The sequence below is a fragment of the Camponotus floridanus genome, unplaced genomic scaffold (genome assembly GCF_003227725.1).
Source record: "Camponotus floridanus strain SB8 unplaced genomic scaffold, Cflo_v7.5 scaffold16, whole genome shotgun sequence".
NCBI classification, from domain to species: Eukaryota; Metazoa; Arthropoda; class Insecta; order Hymenoptera; family Formicidae; genus Camponotus; species Camponotus floridanus.
Window position 1 is genome coordinate 736,951 of NW_020229281.1, and position 15,385 is coordinate 752,335.

A 15,385-nucleotide genomic window follows, 5' to 3' on the forward strand; every position below is an offset into this window, starting at 1 on the left:
GCGCCTACTGGCGCGACCCCCACTCGGCGACATCGGCTCGGACGAATGACGATCGGCGCGCGTCGTTGCCGGCAAGCGCGTCCGCCAATCCGCGACGGCGTAGTATCGTCGCGTCCGGGATGTCGCTCACGGAACCAAGATGGCATCCGAGGACGGTGCGGGTATCGTGTCAAACGTAGGATGCGATGTAAATAATACGAGTGACCGAGCGACGAACCCAGGTGGAAGCGAGGCAACGGACGGGACGACGCCCGGAACGACGTGGCAACGCGTCGTCGTCGAGAGGACGGCCGGTCGCGCGAGCGATCCCGCGCCTAATTCGCCCGGGACGCCCACGGGTTTCCCTGCAGCGTCACCACCGTTTCACGCGAACACGGAAGGGCACGCATTACAGAGGGACTCGGGCTCGGCGAGCTCGTCCGGTGTGGGTGATGTGGGTGAACGGGTCGCGAACGATAACGAGACGCCCAGCCAACGGAGCAGCATGTCTCATCCGGGGACCGACCCGGACCGCACCGTTCGTCTTCCGGAAGAAACAGACGGTAATTAGCATTCCGTGACGTTTGTTGTTGTTCGTGTCATTCGTTGCGTCAAGTTCTTGGAAATTATTTCTCGAATGGGCAACAGTAGTATCTTCGTGTCGTTTGTGCATGCATACTCGAATGCATTTATTCGAGAGTTACCTTGCAGTTTACCACAAACATGCCTTTACTTTATAAACATACTTTTATCAATCCAGAGTACATTCAATAAGGATATAATAATTGTCAAAATAAATTTGTTAAATTTGGAAATCTATATATAATTATCTAGAAATTATCTCTGAATAATATATATGTATATATTTGCAAAATGTATATATTTGTGATTTTATATTTTATTTTAAATATATTCAATTTAAATTCATAAATGATCTAAATAACGAGATATTTTATAATAGATGTATTAGTATTAATATATAAGAGATTGAATTCCATTCTAAATAGAGTTCTAAATAAAGTTACTATAAGAGCGAACTAATTATAGCTCCACTTTCGTAATATTAACTGTTTGTCACAATGTATACTATACATTTGCTTTTTCTTATATTTATTTTAAAATAAAATATCATTAAAAATATTGTTCATTTATGCAATTAATTAAGAAACAGTAATTAAATTTTATTTTATTTCTGAAAAGAAAGTATCTTTTTTTTAAAAAAAGCAAAAAAAAAGATATATGTTTTAAAATATGCGCATGAATTCTTTTTCTTTATGACTTACATAATAAATGTAAAACTAAAGTAATATATAATTAGCAAGTTTCACTTGTATATTTTTATTAAATAGAATGATATATATTTGATACAGGGAATCCAGATCATTGCAACAATGATGTAGTAGTAAAAGCTGCCAGAGAACCGATTCAGCATATTATACATGTAGGTATAAATAAATATATATGTACTAATACATATGCCATTTATATAAAATATATTTTAAATATGTTCCTATATTAAATTAGTGTATATTTTTCTACATCCCTATGTTATGGCGTTTTCTACACATTGATAAATAATTTTTATATTTTTTACATTATATATTATCATAAAAATTGCAATATTATCGTCTACTTATATTATTTTCTACTTAGGCCGAGTCTGCATGTAACAACGACATCATGTTATCTGGAAACATGCATACATTATCTACAAAGGCAAAATTAGAAGGCTGCATAAATTTCTCCAATAACACACCACAACTTGGAGAAAGTCCACAGAGTAATGGTGAAGTGATCAGCAGCCCCAGAAGTCCTGATTATCCTCCAAGAGTTTCTGTCAGCCCGCATCCTCATAGTCCAGATACGACGTTCTCTATTAGCATGATGTCGGCGAATTCTACTGTCATGGATACAGCAAAATATAATGAAGAAAGTACTAACAATGTGGCTATGTGTGCAGACGAAACTATCGAATATCCGTTTTGCCCATCACCGTCGAGAAAGCTTGATGATTCACAAGTTGACATCACGAAAACGGTATCGAGTGAACAGCGGGATACCGTTGATGAAAAATACATCACAGATAGAGAATTAAAAATAGAATCTATTGAGATTAAGAAGGAACTAACAGACTCGCTACAAGAACTTGAAAAAGTTAAATCTGAACAGTTAGAGGATAGTTTTTCCCTTACTGTAACAGATAGAATGGCTGTTGCAACAGCAGCATCTCAAGAGAAATCCACAGATACCACTGTCAATTCATCTTCCAGTTCACATTCAAAAACTTACTCATCTTCGAGAGAGAAACGTTCGAAAGAAGATAGACGACACTGCTCACGATGTCAAAAACGCAAAGGGATAAAAAGAGCGAGCATTGGTGTACAGTGCAAACGAGATCGTCATGTATTATGTGGTAAACCTTCTCTTTCCTTCTCTAAATCTACTAATGAGAACCTGAGGTTAAATCTACAAACGAAAAACTACAAGATGCTTAATAATCCTCTGATGAAAAGTGAATTACTGGAAGGCCTAAAGTACAAGAAATATATTCACATAGAAACTTATCCCAATGGCGGTGCGACGGTAGTCCATATGTATCAAGATGAAATTGATAGTTTATCGCGCGAACAAATGGATGAATTGGCGCATGAATACTTCAAGGTATAAATGGAAGTCAATGTTTTACAGTAAAATAAGAAAAAAGTTTGACATGTTTTGCTTATTTACAATTTTGTGTTATAGCGGATGACTACAATGGATGAAATCTATTTACATGTTTCTTTTAGGTGGTTTTCGGAGAAGACGAAAATGGAAATGCTCATCATGTTATGGGTATAGTACATAATGCAGCTGCATATCTACCCGATCTTTTGGATTATATGGCGAATAATTATCCCACATTAACTGTAAAGAATGGAGTATTGGGTAGGAGCAGTGATATAGAAACTACTACAATGGCTCAATACAAAGAGCAAGTCTGTAAAGCTTATAGCAATGGTACCATTAGATATGGACCATTGCATCAAATAAGTCTCGTGGGTACTGTTCACGAGGAGGTCGGCGGATATTTTCCGGATCTACTGCAGAAATTGGAAGAAAACCCGTTTTTAAAAATGGTAAATTACAATACACAAACATATTTGCAAAGACACACATTAATGAATATATATATATATATATATATATATATATATATATATATATTTATTTATTTATTTATTTATTTATTTATTTGTTATACTTATTTGTTAATCTGTATTATAGACGATACCTTGGGGACCTTTGTCCGTCGTAAAGATGGATACACCACAAGAATCGAACGATGGACCTATCTTATGGATTCGACCAGGTGAGCAATTGGTACCAACGGCCGACATAAACAAGAGCCCGTACAAACGACGCAGAACGGGTATCAACGAACTAAGAAATCTGCAATATCTTCCGCGGCTGAGTGAAGCACGAGAGTACATGTTCGAAGATCGTACGAAAGCACATGCCGATCATGTTGGCCATGGTTTGGATAGGATGACAACGGCGGCAGTCGGCGTGTTAAAGGCCGTCCACGGTGGCCAGACATCCGAATATAATAGGATCACGAAGGACGTTGTGGCTTTTTATGCTGGCGATTTTACTGAACTCGTGGAAAAGCTGCAGTTAGATTTACACGAGCCACCAATATCGCAGTGCGTGCAGTGGGTAGAGGATGCAAAGCTAAATCAATTACGCAGGCAGGGTGTCCGTTATGCCAAGATAAATCTTTACGATAATGATATATATTTTCTACCGCGCAATATCATTCATCAATTTAGGACAGTCTCGGCCGTTTCGAGCATCGCTTGGCATGTCAGATTGAAACAGTATTACCCAGAATCGCAGCATAGTTCAAGCATTAGGCACAGCCGTGTGATAAATGAGTCTGCTCATCGCATCAAGGAGAAGAAGCCTCTGGAAGCTGTTAGCATAGGCGACGAACAAAAGGAGAACACGAATCGCCAGCGTTTGGAGCATAAATTGTCGATCGATCCTCTGGAGAAGGCAAAAGAGAGGGCGGCCGAATATCAAGGTAATTTGAAGAAATCCGATCAACATGGGAAACATCGCAAGAGTCGGCATCACTCCAAACACTCGTCTCTTAAACAAAAGAATAAAGAAGATGATAACGACAATGCAACATCGGATCCATTCAGCAGCACTAAGTCATCTAAGAGCGAAACCAATGAGCAGAAACAGAATAGTGACAAGAGGGACGAGAAGAGATCAGAGAAAAAGCATAAGGATCGTCGTCGTAGTAGCGATAAATCTAGCAGTCACCACACGCACAGCAGTAACAGCAGTTCTGATAATTGTCATCCTTGTAAGAAGAAAAAATATGATAGCAGTGGTCACAAGCTAGATCATCGTTGCAGTCACCATGAAAGATCCAGCAGTAAGAGCATATCAAGTAAAGAAACTATTTCTAGTGAAACGAGAACAGTTTCGAAATTCGATAGCTCGTCTTCCTTGAAGGATGCTAAGAAACGATTGAGTGGATTATCTCCGTTGGAGGATGCTTCTGGAACCGGAGAACCAACCGTTATCGAGGAGGAGATACTAAAGCAACGACAAATCCTTGCCAAAACGTATGCCACCGAAGTGGTAGATAGGGCGTTGGAAATAGCCATTTACAAGTCAAAGACCGATGTTAATGAGGTTTGTCAATCGCTGCGTGCTGAAGTTTCGGAGGCAGCGAAAGAAGTATTAGAAAAGATTCATAAGGAGAGCTTTGAAATCGTCAAACAATGGTCCAAAGACTTGGAAGATGTTACAAAACTAGAAAGATACTGTCATCTGTTAGAAATGGAGACTGTATTGGCGTTTAAATCGAAAATGGAATGCGCAACCGAGAACGCTGTTAAGGCGCTGATCGAGATGGCGGAGGACGAAGCGAAGGAAAGAGCGAAAAGTGAGAAAGTCGTCGACTTTGCGACCGCTGGTGACAACACATGTGACGAAAATTCAACGAAAAAGACAACAACGACAACGGCAATGACGACGACGACAACGACGACGACGACGATGACGGCGACGGCGACGGCGACGATGCCGACAACAACAACAACAACAACAACAACAACAACAACAACTAGTATCTCCTCGTATCCTTGCATTATGACCTTCACGTCTCCGTCTAACGTCTCCGAAAACGAAAGACACAGTAACGGTAGGAATGGCAGTAGTGATGAAAATTCACCGAAATCGTCCGAGTCGCAGGCGCATTCGAAATCAAAATGTAAGTGCAGGGACGAAAAAGATTACAGGGAACGAAGACACAAGAAGAAAAGAGATCACGAGAGGCGGGAACGAAAGCACGATCGACATCACCATCGAAGTCCCCAGATAAAATCCGACTCTAAAACATGCGACGACACTGGCAAGGATGATGCTGCGACCGTTCCCGAGCTGTCGCACAATTATCCAGTCGCCGGAAAATCCGAACGATCAAGCTCAAAGGATGACGAGAAGAAATCACAGGAGAAGAGGAGAAAATGCCATTGTAGCCATCATTGTAGTCACAGACACGGAGAGAAGAGATCGTCTGGCAGCAGTAACATCAGCAAAGACAGAGTCGAGTCATTCCCACTTGTGACGTTGCATCATTCCCATTCTTCGAGCTCAAAACACAAGAGGAAGTCCAGCTCGTCCATCGAGCATAAAGAACCGAAGAAAATGTATGTAGTAGAAAAGTATTCGACCGCGCAAACCGCCGAGTCGAGCACGGTGGTAAACGTGACGACGGTGACAGCGAGCGCGATCACGACGACGACAGACTTGCCGGAAAACACTGTTGTGTCAAATACGTGAAAAGGTTACTACAATTATTCTCGACGATTATAGTACAATCCGCTCGTTAGGAGCGCGAATCTTGCACGCGGCGGAACGGAATCGATGTTTCGAATCGACTGCCAGTGCGAAGCCTAAACGATTTCTCACCCGGTGCGGCTAAATGTGCGAGCTTTGCAATTGGAGCGAGAGACGAGAGAGAGAGAAAGAGAGAGAGACGAGAAACAGAGAAGAAACTATTATATCAGGTATATCACGGGAACCGTACTTTTACCAAAGTAAAGATCCGTGTTTCAATCCAAAGACGAGATAAGACCTTTACCGATTGAGAGAATTTGCTACTTTCCTCCTTTTTCCCGCGATTATCCATGCATATATATATATATATATATATATATATATATATATATATATATATATATATATGCATATATTCGTGCATTTAAACACACACAGACACATACAGACATATACATCGCCTTAGTCTCAAACGGGAGAACTTTACGAAAAAGTAGTTATTCTTTGAAAAGTACACGTATACATTTACACATATACACGTACGCATACATGTACACATACACGCATTCTCTGATGCAGGATTGCAAAAATTATTTTGTTACGAGAAAACTCTGGACGTTCCATATACACATACCACCCGCTCTGAGAGAATTAAAGATAAAAGATATTTATAAAATATATGAGACGACCAAACGCGCGAGAGGTGTACAAAAGGAAAATTTGTATAGAATCGCGATCGCGAAGATTAATCTCGATTAACGCGACGGAGATATATAGGGGATTTGTATATAAATTAAAATATTATTTTCTTTTCAGAGTATCGTATCTCATCCCACACGAGACTCGCTTAATTTATTTATGTGCGTTCTATGCGTGAATTATTTATGATTTTTCATTGGCCATCCAGCGATAATATAAACTGAAACTTGGTCCACATACGAAAGATTTATCGCGATTTCTCAATCAACGCGGCCGTTTTGCAATTCTTAATAGCGCAATTCTAGTGCTATAATCGAATATTTATATCTTAGATACGTAGGATATCATAAGGGGGATGTGGAAATAGGATATCTTTTGTGTGTGTGCGTGTACGTGTGCGCGCGTATGTGTGTGTATAATGTTTGTGCGTGACGATAAATGTGACAATTAAGGTACTGATCGTAAGATAAGGAAGACACTTCTACACATGGTTTTATGTTTGATATACGAAACCGTCGCGATGAGTCAAAGTAATTTTGACGATATCCTTTATATTATCTCTCGAGAGTTTATCTTAACGAATAATAGTTACGTATTCTATACATTAAGGATACTTTAACTCTCTCGCGTTTAGAGTTGCTGGGCGCTACTTAGGTATCGCCAATCTCCCTATATGATTCTTTCCACAAGGAGCATAAAATGATATCTTTTTAATCACGGAGAATCGTTCTTCCCTTTCTTTCTTCGCTGAATCGTTAAAACCATATATACGTTAACGGATGTACAAACTCTTCGCCTTTGCAGACGAGAAATTATTTGAAACAGTGAAACATTGCGGCAGACTGATCGATATTTTCTCAGTTCGGCTACAACGCGAAACGGGTTCCGGTCGATCTGTAACTCTTTGCAAAGTCTCGATTTGAAAGAAACGCCAATGTAAATGTCCCAACATACCGAATATTTCGTTTAAATAAAAGAATAACACACGAAATCGAAACAGTCTGACGGATCTTGACAGGACACGTTGTACATATTGAATGTGCCTCGCGTTTGCGACAGCGAACTTTCTTTTTCATTATGTATCTTCCCGTATTTCGTTACGATGTATATAGTGATAACTATATTCGCCGTATGCTTTATTTTATAAGTTGTTCGCGTTAACGACATACGTTATTCTCGATTTTCAAATATCGAGACATTAATAAAGATGTCGATGTTACGCTTTCGTTATACATGAAACCCGCTTTAGACATACGTGGCTGTCTTATTTTTATTTTACATTTATATGTTATTTCACGCTACATTTATTTAATTTTCAGTTATATGCCAGCACGTTACTTTAGGATATTTCGACTGCAGATTTCTGTTACAATGCGACTTTTCAATAAATAAGTTTGCGCAGTGTAAATATGGAGCGAATTCTTTTACTGGCTTCTTCTCGCGAAACGAAAAAAGACATAAAGAACATTTATACCGGGTAATAACGTACGACGAAAGTGTACACAGATGACAGATACGTATATTTAGTATTCCGTATGGAGGATATATTCACAATTTACTGTATAGAATCGTTTCGAGCACATGACAAGCGTGTACAATTGCTGTAAATTCTAGTTCCATAGAATCGTAGGTGCCTAAAGTCTCAGCAATGATCCAATAAGATGATCGTTAAAAGTGAATCTATTCACCCGCATACATAGAGACTTCTTTTTAGACACTTTTCTATCTTAGAGACCTTTTCGAAAATTTGTTTTTTTCACATAATAAAGTATTGTTTCCTGAAACAAGCCATTTCGGCGACTTTAAAATTGACAAACGAGAGGACACAAGGGAGGAAGAGAATCGCACGTGAACAAGAAAAGAATGTCAAAATATGAAATTTGATATGCAGTGAGCGAATTACTTAAGGAAAATACCGAACGGTATGTCCTCGCGAAAAAAAAGGACCAAAATTAAAACCAAAGGCCTCCCTCCCCCCCCCCCTCTGTGAGAGGAGGCTTGGATCGATTGTAACACTTTGAAAGCTTGAATCAAAATATTAGAATCCTCTTGTTACAATTGAATCCAAACCTCCCGTGAGCAATTCGCTCGCAAAGTAATGGTGAAAAAAAGCAAATAATAGGTGCTTGATACTGAACGACACTTGATATTTTAAGGTGCCTTCGCTCTGTTCGTTGCAGTAAAGCTGTACCGATGTGTACAACTATAAAGCTATTGATTTACTCGATCCTGTAAGGATAAATCTTCATTTTCACGTGTGTATACAAGTAGAACGAATGTAAATTTTCATCGATAACGATGAACACGAATATATTGACGGACATGCTGTTTTCGCTTCCAAATGTTTCATCGTGCGTAAACTTTTCAAAGAGAAAGAGAGAGAGAAAGAGATGCAAAGTAAATTTCTTTTCGCAAAAAAGACTCGTAGACTGCACAACAGACATCTGTATAAACAACTGTAAGACGTTGAAAATTAACTTAGATTGTCGAGAAATCCTGGCTTTTATATAATACAGCGATTGCAATTTTTTTGCTTCAAAATTCGATTGCAATATGAATATCAAATTAAGGAAATCATGCCGATTAAAGATACGCAACGACAATTTATCGAAGAAGACTTGTTTATAATTTTAAAAAAGATTACTGATTTAAGACTAGACCGATATATGCTATTTTTTAAATAAATTTATAATATATAGTTTATATGTATATGCTCTAAAATTATTTTTATATTAATCAAAAATAGTTGAAAAATCAAAAGAAATATTAATACTGTGTTATTAAAAATACAAAATAGTTAAATATTCATAAACTATCTTTTACGATAAAAAAAAATAGTTTGTATATCGGTCTGTCCTTTCCAGCTACATTTGTTGTATTTTGTATAATTTTTTCTATTCTTTTCTCTATTAAAATAAATATATCTCGTATTCAATATGAATATATCTTATTTTACTTGAAATTATATATAAAAAGGCGCATTGCACTGAAAGAAGTAAATTCGATAAATTGACAAGTATGTGTATTGATTAAAACTCTTTGATTTTTCTGTTACAGAATTAGTATTCTTCTTTCTATTGAAAAATCTAGACTGCTTATTGTACAAAGTATCATTGCGGAACAAGTAAAACGTAATGTGCAATCATTGATTTTTTGTTGTAAAATGGGGCTACGACCATGAATCTTGATGAATGAATTAATAATCGATCATTTCAACAGAAGATATTCACAACAAATGCATCTTTCTCAAACGAAAAAAAGCATATATAATACAAAATGAATTTAATAATCGATTTTACCAATTTTTCTCACGTCAAGTAACATAATCTGATATTTGACAAATATGAAAAGAGTCAATAGCAACAAAGTATAAACAGTATCTTGAGTCATATTTCACTGTCAATCACAAAGTCGTCTATTGTTGTAAAAAGAAAAAAAGATGTCAAATATTTAACATGATTGATAATAATTTAAAATATATTGATCAAATTGTGATTGCTGCATTCCGCTTTTCGATTAAATTTTTAAATAAGAATTTTTAAATCGTATCTCAATTATACGTTATCTATATCTTAAGACCGTATGATATCGTATGAAAAATATCATTATAAACTGGTCTAAAATTGATCCGAGTTGCTCATCGAAAATTAATCTTATTTTCTTTCGATTAAGAAAAAAAAGATACAAAATACATTCTCATTTTTGGCTATAAATCGGCATTATTTATCACACAAAGTATTTCATAATCTTTAGAAATAACAAGGGTAGATTTAAAAAAGGGGAAGAATATTTCGGTCAATTTTATCCTGTTTTATGGTCAACTCTCTCTCTTTCTCTTTTTCACTCTTTAATTTATGTCGCAGGATTGCGATCTTCGTAATTCGCTAGCTTGGAGAAAAATTTTTCAGTTTTGAAAAAAAAAATCGTATCGCTAATAAAGATGAGCGACCGATCTCTCAGAATCAGCGTTCATCACACGTGTGTATGTGTATATATAAGAGCGTGTATATATAATATACATACACATATGTATACATATTATATATATATTAAAAAAATATATATATATATATTTAAAAAAAGATTTTCCCCACCCTTTGTTAGTGCAACGATGATACTGAGAAATCGGAACGCGATGACACTTTGCGCCGAAATTTGCTCGCGCGGAATTGAACTCGCTCTGTAAATTTTGTAAATATACGTCTAGACTATCAGTATGTGACAGAACGCAATGACGGGCTGGGATGCGAACGAAAACATATCCAAATAGTATACAAGGAACGAGATATAACGAAGTATTACGTAGGCGAAATAATAATTAAAGTGCAACATTAAGAAAGAAGTGTATTTGAGAGATAAAATCGAAGGCTAAAAAAGATTTTCTCACATTATATAATTCTAAAATTATATTACTTGACAACGCGAAAAGGCGCGATTTTGGCTTTATAAATTGAAAAATTTCAGAGATACGACTCGCGCGACATGTGTACCTTGCTCGTTTAATTCTTCGCTTCTTGTATCACGTATGTATGTCGTGTATCTTGGCCCGACAATGTAAAGGAATGTGTAAAGGCAAAAAGAGTCAATGCAGGGGACATAGGACGCGATAGTTGGCGCATTAAAAGTTTAATTATCGCTATCAAACCACTAGGCCGCTATTATATCATACATATGTATACATATGTATACATATATATATTTGCGTTGAACACAGTGAGGAATCATATATAAAAAGAAGCATATATAGTTATAAATATCGTAGCGTGTAGTTTTACATATTATACCCGTCTCACACGTGTAGAAGTCGCATTCCAACGTCTAAGTTTTTAATGAGACAAATAAATTACTTTGGTCAAAGTGGTCTCGTTTCTGACTCTCATCATCTTTGCTTGCGATTCTTTATGCTTTATTTCATACTTTGACATTTCTAATCATTTCTCTCATTTTTCCAGGAAATACCACTATACATTTGTGACCAAATCACTCGTCATCAACCTATGATAATAAAATTATAAGAAAGGAAACTGGCAGAATATTTCAAGCACGGAGACTGACTCTCAAGTGCCTCTTTGTGAATGAAGCTTAATCCGTCGTGTGTCTAATCATCTATCAATGGCGACAGTAGAGTACATACGTTGTAGCAATGCAAATATAAACGATGCACGTGAAAAATGCGCGCGTATTCTCCACTAAAAATCGTTCTGAAAGGAAATTACAATTGTTATTTGTTTACATTCCTCGCGCGACGATAATTAAAAAAGGAAAAGAAACCGTACTTTTACATTCGTGAAATCCGGGGGGGAAAATGTAGGGAATTTGTGAGCCTACGGTGGAGAAATGTCAACATTGCTGCGCATTTCGTGCGTGCACGAAATCAGATATCAGATATCACGGTGCGTTCATCCGAGTCGCACGGTCTCTAGGTTGCTAATCACCGCGCCTCTAATGCCATTCGTCACAGTTTCCACCGTTGGATAGGTCAAATCCTCTCCTGTCCAGGATGCAGTAGCTACGGCACGTATATCGCAGCTAATTCGACAATACGGTAAACTGATAAGCGGTCGAGCTTGAAAGGTTAGACACGAAACGGAGCTCTTCCGAGACGAAACGTAGAGACGGGAATATAATCGGCGCCCTGAATTGTGAATAGTGAGATGGATGGTAAAGTGGACGAGGAGAATCAACGTAGCATCAATGACGGTGACTGGGTCTGTCCTGACTCTCAGTACGTATAATTTTATCATGATTCCTCTCATATTCCACCTGTTTTAAATGCCATAAATTAGGATATGTGATTGCATTAATGGTTTCTTTTTGCTCTTTCATTTCCTTTTTCCAGATGTGCCAATGTAAATTTTGCCAGACGAAATTCCTGCAATCGTTGTGGAAAAGGTACCTAATTGTGCAGAGTAGAAATACCATTATGTCGAGTTGGTTTTTGAACTATTATAGTAACGTTGGTTCATACTAAACATAGAATGCTATTTGCGTGTTATTGTAAAAAAAAATATAAGATTCAGAGAGATTCTAAACATTGCAACATTATCATGATCATTTAATATATATGTGAAAGACATTTTTTATTTTGATACAATATTATGATACAGACAGAAGTGAATGCCCAAAGAAGAAAAAATTGGGTCAAGAAATTGGAAAAGCAGCTGCAGAAAAGAGCAGAGGCCTTTTTAGGTACTACCTATCCTTGATATTTATTATTATTTGGAGTTATTTTTTATTAGAAAGTAATATGAAAAAGTGAAAATCAGTATTTTTTTACAAGTTTGTCACATAATTGGCAAATACAAGTAACAGGTGTATATAAAATAATTAAGTGAAAATTAAAGACAGATCTTTTGAAAGTAAAGTTGACATTTTATCTTACTAATTTATTTATTAAATTCTAATATGTATCGTGCTATTAAAATAAATGTCAAATTTGGAATATGTAATATATATATATATATATATATATATATATATATATATATATATATATATACAGATAATACAGACACAGGATATATATTGTTTTGTAATTAAATCTTGTATGTGTATGCAAAGATTACTTTATAGATAAATGAAATAATTAAACATAATACAAAAACTTTATATTTTATAGCGCGGATGATTGGCAATGTAGCAAATGCGGTAATGTGAACTGGGCTCGCCGACAGCAATGTAATATGTGTAATGCTCCAAAATTTGGTGAGATAGAGGAACGCACAGGATATGGAGGTGGATATAACGATCGAGGAGTTGTTGAATACAAAGAAAGGCGGGATGAGGATGATGAGTACGACGAGTTTGGACGACGTAAGAAAAAGCGGAGACTTGAAAAGAATTCTGATGATGATTCCAAGGATTCCAAATACAGCAGCCCATTGCGTAGTAAATCTAAAGATAAGGAGGAAAGGGACGAAGTAGATGAAGAGGAACAAGAAGAAAACATAAACGTAACTTGAAAATGATGCAGATTGAAGAATGTGATCTTGAAAGAGATGAGAGGAGATTAGTCATACTCTTTAATTGCATTTATTAAAAATACTTCTGATTTAATTGTTATTTTATAAATTATAGGAGGATGAAGAGGAAGATGACGAGGAGGAAGAAGAAGATGGTGATTTATCTAAATATGATCTTAGCGAATGGGATGATTTTGTGCCAGCAAAAAACAGGTAATTGTATATGCGATTGTACTGTTAGTTTTTTGTGAAATATTACTGTGAATTTCCATTTTTTCTTTTAGTACGAATGGAAGTACAATGTCGTCAGCAGCGCAACGGTCAAGGTAATTAATAGCGGTAATACAATGCAAAATATATCTATTACTTGAAATATTATTTCAATACCATTGAACATAACACAATATTTTTTTGTATCAAATTAAATATAAAGCTATATAAAAAAATAAAAGAACGTTTATGAGAAAGCATAAACCTTTACAGAAACGGAGATGATCGGCGTGATTCAGGCACATCCAATCAATGAAAGGCGGTACAGAAGGACAGGTTTGACTTGGGTTTCGGGTATAAAATTGATTATGATGATCAGTTGCGGACAGCATACAGTGTGATGAATTTTGTTAAATAATGTATAGTCCCAGATCCTTAAGACTTAAAGTATAAGTTTGCTTTTATTGCGATTATATCTTGATATATCGCGTAAAGACATCGAGTAGAGATTATCTTCGACGTAACAAACTTTTAAAAAGCGCAAGCACGCTTCTCATTCGATGTATGACCTCTTTGTTTTACAGGTTAACAGGAGACTCGGAAAGAGACGCAACCAGTTCTCGGCAACTAAGAAATATACACAACGCAACAAGATTTAGTAATTTAGTATGCACCTTTGGATATATAAAGTGGCCGATAATATGTGACTTATTACAAAGGAGTCGACTCTAACAATAAGCTTTACATTTATAATTGAGCTCATAGCTTCTCGTTGATCGTAGGGAAGCAAAATGTTAGGTCTTCTATTTGCGCGGGTATATCGTTGTTCGATTAGCAGAATTTACGACGGACATACTTGGGCGCAAGTAGTATGTTTTGCTAGAGTGAAATACAAGATTGATAATTCCAACATGAATCTATAGAAGAAATTATACACACAGAGCTCGTTTTACAAGTTAAATATGTGACGTTGTAGAAAAAGATCTTACTCCTATGTAATATAGATGGTGTTAACGCTCTGCGCAAGCCCCGTCGCCGCAGTGTTCTAAGATTTCCATTACTTTTATCACAAACGTAAAATATGTCGATGTGTCACTCTGCTTTGTATTGCTCAAGCTGCTGGGAGGAAAAACTAATCAATTTTTTTTTCTTTTGTCCCCTTGTGTCTCTCTCTCTCTTTTTACGTCATATTTCATCTATACATAAATTTATGCAGATTAAATAAATACACTCATAAAATATAGTATTAAAAAAATCATTCCCCAAAACAAAAAAGCAGATATATTATTTTTATTTTTTTTCTTTTTGAAAGAGAGACGGAAAAGAAAAAGTACGTTTTCTTGCTTTGATTATCACAGATCCGAGTAAATTGATAGAAAAAAATAGCTTGTGCTTATCCTTGAGAACAAAAATTATAAGAGGTTTTTCTATTCTTTAAATCAATCCGCATTTTATGGATTTGTCGCAAACTCCGATGGCTGTTCTAGAATCGTAAAATCGACTATCGATCAAATCGTACTGACTTCTTGTAAATATCTTTATTTTTCATTTATAATAAAAATCATTCATCAACAACATAATTGTTCTTAGTCAATTACTTCTTATGTCGTAAGCTACAGATAAAGGGAAGAGGGAAAACAGGTAAAGGGTCATGATTATGCACAGAGTTGGTCATAAGGGATTGATGAAGGAGCGTA

General features: G+C 36.4%; 2 protein-coding genes across 6 annotated transcripts; both read left to right on the plus strand.

Annotated features, from left to right (window-relative positions):
* The first annotated feature begins 121 nt into the window (after window positions 1-121).
* Window positions 122-6,166, plus strand: LOC105251239. Its single transcript, XM_011257868.3, has 5 exons — window positions 122-542; window positions 1,350-1,420; window positions 1,633-2,640; window positions 2,766-3,095; window positions 3,244-6,166. Exons 1-5 carry the CDS (start codon window positions 140-142, stop codon window positions 5,818-5,820), a joined length of 4,389 nt encoding a protein of 1,462 aa, XP_011256170.2. The 5' UTR covers window positions 122-139; the 3' UTR covers window positions 5,821-6,166.
* A 5,596-nt stretch (window positions 6,167-11,762) lies between these two features.
* Window positions 11,763-15,336, plus strand: LOC105251241 (zinc finger Ran-binding domain-containing protein 2). Of its 5 annotated transcripts, none has more exons than XR_003122535.1 (8): window positions 11,763-12,241; window positions 12,356-12,408; window positions 12,624-12,705; window positions 13,136-13,469; window positions 13,594-13,691; window positions 13,763-13,817; window positions 13,962-14,024; window positions 14,273-15,336. XR_003122535.1 is itself a non-coding variant. In XM_011257872.3 (8 exons), exons 1-7 carry the CDS (start codon window positions 12,171-12,173, stop codon window positions 14,002-14,004), a joined length of 723 nt encoding a protein of 240 aa, XP_011256174.1. In that variant the 5' UTR covers window positions 11,852-12,170; the 3' UTR covers window positions 14,005-14,024; window positions 14,273-15,336. The 5 variants fall into 5 exon arrangements, 3 of the variants coding, with proteins under 3 accessions (XP_011256175.1, XP_011256174.1, XP_011256173.1); XM_011257872.3 differs by having other exon boundaries at window positions 11,852-12,241; window positions 13,763-13,804; XR_889196.3 differs by having other exon boundaries at window positions 11,863-12,241; window positions 13,763-13,804; window positions 13,962-14,107.
* Window positions 15,337-15,385: the final 49 nt, after the last annotated feature.

Excerpts from the sequence above, each read along its gene's own strand:
- LOC105251239 (XM_011257868.3), top strand. The coding sequence starts at position 140 with ATGGCATCCGAGGACGGTGCGGGTATCGTGTCAAACGTAGGATGCGAT. Across the intron at positions 2,641-2,765 it reads TGGCGCATGAATACTTCAAG|GTGGTTTTCGGAGAAGACGA; the intron begins GTATAAATGGAA and ends TGTTTCTTTTAG. Across the intron at positions 3,096-3,243 it reads AAAACCCGTTTTTAAAAATG|ACGATACCTTGGGGACCTTT; the intron begins GTAAATTACAAT and ends TCTGTATTATAG.
- LOC105251241 (XM_011257872.3), top strand. The coding sequence starts at position 12,171 with ATGGATGGTAAAGTGGACGAGGAGAATCAACGTAGCATCAATGACGGT. Across the intron at positions 13,470-13,593 it reads AACAAGAAGAAAACATAAAC|GAGGATGAAGAGGAAGATGA; the intron begins GTAACTTGAAAA and ends TATAAATTATAG. Across the intron at positions 13,692-13,762 it reads TTTGTGCCAGCAAAAAACAG|TACGAATGGAAGTACAATGT; the intron begins GTAATTGTATAT and ends TTTTTCTTTTAG.